The sequence below is a fragment of the Belonocnema kinseyi genome, chromosome 5 (genome assembly GCF_010883055.1).
Source record: "Belonocnema kinseyi isolate 2016_QV_RU_SX_M_011 chromosome 5, B_treatae_v1, whole genome shotgun sequence".
NCBI classification, from domain to species: Eukaryota; Metazoa; Arthropoda; class Insecta; order Hymenoptera; family Cynipidae; genus Belonocnema; species Belonocnema kinseyi.
Genome location: NC_046661.1, coordinates 131,158,776 through 131,163,311, shown reverse-complemented (window position 1 = coordinate 131,163,311; position 4,536 = coordinate 131,158,776). Strand labels below are relative to the sequence as shown.

General features: G+C 28.0%; 1 protein-coding gene across 1 annotated transcript in view; it reads right to left on the bottom strand.

The window, feature by feature from the left end:
- The window catches only part of LOC117173891 (putative helicase MOV-10), a 23,976-nt gene that overhangs the window by 11,314 nt on the left and 8,126 nt on the right, over positions 1–4,536 (bottom strand). Inside the window, exons 4-5 of the mRNA XM_033362537.1 lie at positions 2,365–2,655; positions 2,176–2,280 (exon numbers count right to left, since the gene is read on the bottom strand). Coding sequence (XP_033218428.1) covers positions 2,176–2,280; positions 2,365–2,655 — 396 coding nt within the window. The remainder of the gene's footprint in view (positions 1–2,175; positions 2,281–2,364; positions 2,656–4,536) is intronic.

Genomic DNA, 4,536 nt, shown 5'->3' with positions numbered 1-4,536 from the left:
AAGAGTTTAATTCAAATAAAGAAAATACGATTTTTCGACAAAACAGATGTTTTTTTCAACTTTAAAATGAGGTTGTTTTTAGTTTTCGATATACAAAATAGAAAAGTTTTAAAAATATGGCCGGGACAACCAATGAACGTCGATTGACAAAAATAAGCTGAAGGTCGCGGTAGAGGTGGGGACCCCTCCAGCGTTTATTGTTAAAAATCATAAAATTTCTAACAGCTTTTTGTAACAGGTCTAGCCTCAAGATTTGCAATTTAAGATTCTTATTTTTTAAAGTGTATAATTTTAATTTTTTGAATTTTTGGCAAAAGTATTCATTTTTTGAAGATTTATAATTCAAAACCCTTTAATTTGAAAGTTTATTTATTAAAATTTTTGAATTTAGATGATTTTAAAGATCAAAGGTCAAGTTTTTCATTCTAAATTTTTCAAATTGAACAAGCATTGAATATAAATAATTAAAATTGCTCAATTGGAATTTGAAGATCTTCAAATTTGCATAATTTTGAATTGGAAATTGCCAAAATTAAAAACTCTTCAATTTTAAAGATTTAAAATTTAAAGATCTATAATTGCAAATAGCGCGAATGGAAAATTATTGGATTTTGAAAATACGAGTTGCAAATTGTACGATTTTGAAGATTTATATTTTAAACGGATGCAGCTTGGAAGTTTTTTTGGAATAGTTCAATTCTGAAGATTTACAATTTAATATTTTTTAATTTGAAAGACGAACAATTAAAACTCTTTTATTTCAAGAGAATATAAATGCAAATTCCAATCCATTTTTAATACAATTCAGAAATCAAGTTCTCAATTCTAAATAATGAAAATTTAGGAAATTTTGTATGTAAATAAGCGTAAAAATTGCGAAGTTTTTAATTGTAAATCGTCACACTTAAAAACTTCATTTTTAAAGACTTGCAATTTTGAAAAGTGACAATTGAAACCTTTAAATTTAAATATCTATAAATAAAAATTCCCAAATCTGGACATTTAAGATAAAAAATTAGGTTAACAATTCTAAAACTTCAGATCTCTCCCGTTTTCTCTGTTTTGTCACGCATCAATGAACACCGAAACTCCTCTCATGTATCTTCGCGGAGCAGCGTCAATTCTCGAAATAAATAAATGACGGAATACTCAATTGCGGTTCAAATAAAGATAATTACTGTGTCGATTTAAGATGTTGAGAAATTGATATTCCAATCCAAACTAAAGAATATCGATTCAATGGGGATGTTGCATCAAATGAGATAAAAAGATATTTTGATTCTTTAGTAACTCAATATTTTATTTCTAGGAAGAAGAATTTTTTATTGAGTAAGAAACATGTTTTTCTTTCTTAATAAAGTTTGAATATTACTCCTGCTCGCGGCATTCTTCGCCAAACGCATAGATTGGCTATATCTTTTTGACGTCATTCTTCGCGGGAAAATTCAAACTACCTAAACTATAAAAAAGTAAAAATAGTTTCTAAAGAGGATTTTCAAAGTATAACTGTCTCTAAATGGCTTTCAGTTATTATTAATAAATTATAATTTATAATAATTACGAAGAAAATAATTGAAATAGTATGCCCAAATAGCTTCTGCCTATTGTCGACGTGTTTTTATGTTTTGCGATAAAGGAATACAAAATTTTCTACGAACCTTTACTCCCCCCCCCCTTCTTTCTTGAGTCAGCTTTTATTTTTGATTTCTTGTTTTTAGCAGTTTTAGGCAATGATAGGTTAGCTTAGATAATTAGCTGGATCAGCTGTCAAGTAGAAAGCCGCGGCAACCGTGAAACTTGATTGGTCGACATTTTGAAAAGTAACATGGCAGCTAAAGTGGTCTCATTGGTGCTCAAATTTATACCTTACTGACGTCACATCTGTTTGAATGTGAGTAAATAGACGTACACTAGACATTTTTTTTAACATTAGAACTATGAAAAATTGTTTCTTTTCTCCATAACGTTATTCACTGCTTTAAGTTTTTAAAAATCTGTTTATCTCATTTCAAGCAACTTCCCCATTCAAATAACTAATAACGAAAACAGAATTTGATTATATATCAAACTGACGTGATAAGTGAGCGGGGAAACATTATTCAATGTAAAAAAATTGACTCAATAAATTCGAAGATTATTATATAAAATTAAAATTATGATAAAAATTGTTAGTACCTTGTGCAACCAACGAGAGTCGTTATGAAAACACTCTTTGACCAAATCATACACCTTGATAAAAGGCTGTAGGAACAGCAATGAATACTTGTGTCTATGTCCCTCCTGAATACACCACAAAAAATTATTATTATTCAACGCCTTAATAATAAGTTAATCATTTTAAAAAAATTATTTTTTCAATCTGACCTATCCCTGGATCGACTGTTTAATCGGCAGATTAATTCCTGTTCAATATTGGGCAACAATCGCTTTGTTATTTCATCCGCTGCTGCGTTTGATGGCGTGCAAACTAGAACAGTTTTCTTCAAATTTTTTGTAATCTGTGAAATTGCCTCTACAATTGTGACAGTTTTTCCAGTTCCGGGGGGGCCGAAAACCAGATAAGGAGAAGGACGTGCTGTTTGATCCAAAATTCTTTGAACAGCTTGCATCTGTTCAGGATTCCTTTTTATATTTTTGTTGAACCAGAACAAAACTCTGAAACCATTTTTGATAATCAGAATCAAATTTATCAAATATTTTAATGAATCTGTATTATCAGCAGCGGGTTAATAACAGAAAAATCCTTAACGTCTTTTCAGGCTAGATGGAGCTATGAATTACACTTTTTTTTTTAAAGAAATTTTTTCTAAAAAAAGACATTCTCATTTCTCTGCGATTTGAATCGAATAACAGAACTTCCGATTTCCGGTCGGGGGAAGAGGAATCCTTTCTCAGAATAAGGAGAAGGCAAACGTTCGGCGATCGGAAGTTCTGTGGTTCGATTCCCAGCGGAGCGAAAGGAGAAGATCTTTTTTTAGAAAAAATTTAATTTCAAAAATATTTTAACAGGCTTTACACTTTCCCTAATTTCCCTCTTTTGACTTTTTATTAAATTTCTCTTTTTTCTCTGTTTTTAAGGAACTTGCCCTTTCTCTGGCTTATTCTTTTAACTCTGCGAACTAAATTAATAGAAAGCCAAAAGAAAATCCAACTATGTATTTATAATTGATAACTAATTCTGTTTACGATTGGAAAGTCTACATTATAGTTTTGGTTCCAAATTTATCTCTTTTAGTTAAAAGTTATATTTGGTTGAAAATTTAATAATTTTTTCGGAAACTCAACCATTTCTTTGAAAAGTCATATTTTTTGGTCGAAAATTTACATTTTCTAGATACAAAATTCGTCAGCGTCTAAAATTCAACATTTTTAGATAGAAAATTCGTGATTTTATATTGAAAATTCAGCTTTTTTGTAATCTATCTGTTTGGGTTGAAAATCTGGATTAAAAATTCAACTAAGTTTCGTTAAAGTTTAATATTTACGCTCTGAAAACTCCCGACAATTTTGTTCAAAATTCATCTTACTGTGATTGGAAATGAATTTTAACTATTCGATTTTTTGTTCAAAACTGATATTTTTTTATTCATGGTTTTGATGAAATATTCAATTTTTTTGTTGAGACTTCAACTTTTGTTTTTGGTTGAAAATTAATTTTTTTCTTACCTAAGAATTTAACTATTTCATTTTTGTTTGAAGATTCATTATTGGGTGACTTTTTTCTTTCGATTGAAAAATCTTCTCTGGGTGAAAATTCGTATATTTTTGTTAAAAACTTCATTCGTTTCAGTAGAAATTTGATCGTTTTTTGTTAAAAATGCAACTTTCTGTTTGAAAATTAAATTTTTGTTTCAAATTCATCTGTTTTCTTCAATATTTTTTTTAAAAGAAAATTAATGGTTCTTATGGAAGATTCATCTCTTCAGTAGAAACTTTAACTATTCTGTTGAAACTTCATTTCTGTTTTGGGTTGAAAAATAATTTTTTTTTTAACCAAAAACTTAAATATTCCATTTTTGTTTGAAAATGGATCGTTTTTTATTATAATTTTTAGTGCTGCTTTAAAAGTTACACTTCTTTGTTAAATTTTTTTTTTTTTTGTTAAAGTTTTATTATTTTTGTTGCAACGCTTTTTCTAAGCGCATTTTTTTAACCCCCCTTTAAAATAAAAATATTTAAAAATAACCAAATATCAACTATTACATTTTTCCTTGAGAACTTAAATTTTTGGCGTTAAATATTCAACTGCTGGTAGAAAGTTGACCACCTTTGTTTAAAACTTTTTTTTACAGATTTATTATTTTAGTTGAATTTATTATTTACTTTCAAACTGAAAATTTTACTATGCCATTTTTGTATTTAAAAATTCATTCTTTTTAATTGAAAATTCTTCTTTTTCAGTTGAAAACTATTATTTTAATAAAAAGTTTAACTGCATGGTTGAAAATTGACTGTTTTGTTGAAAATTTATGTTTTAAAGTTGTAAATTAAACGATTCTCTAAAAAATTCGTTTTTTCTTTGTTTGAAAATTCATC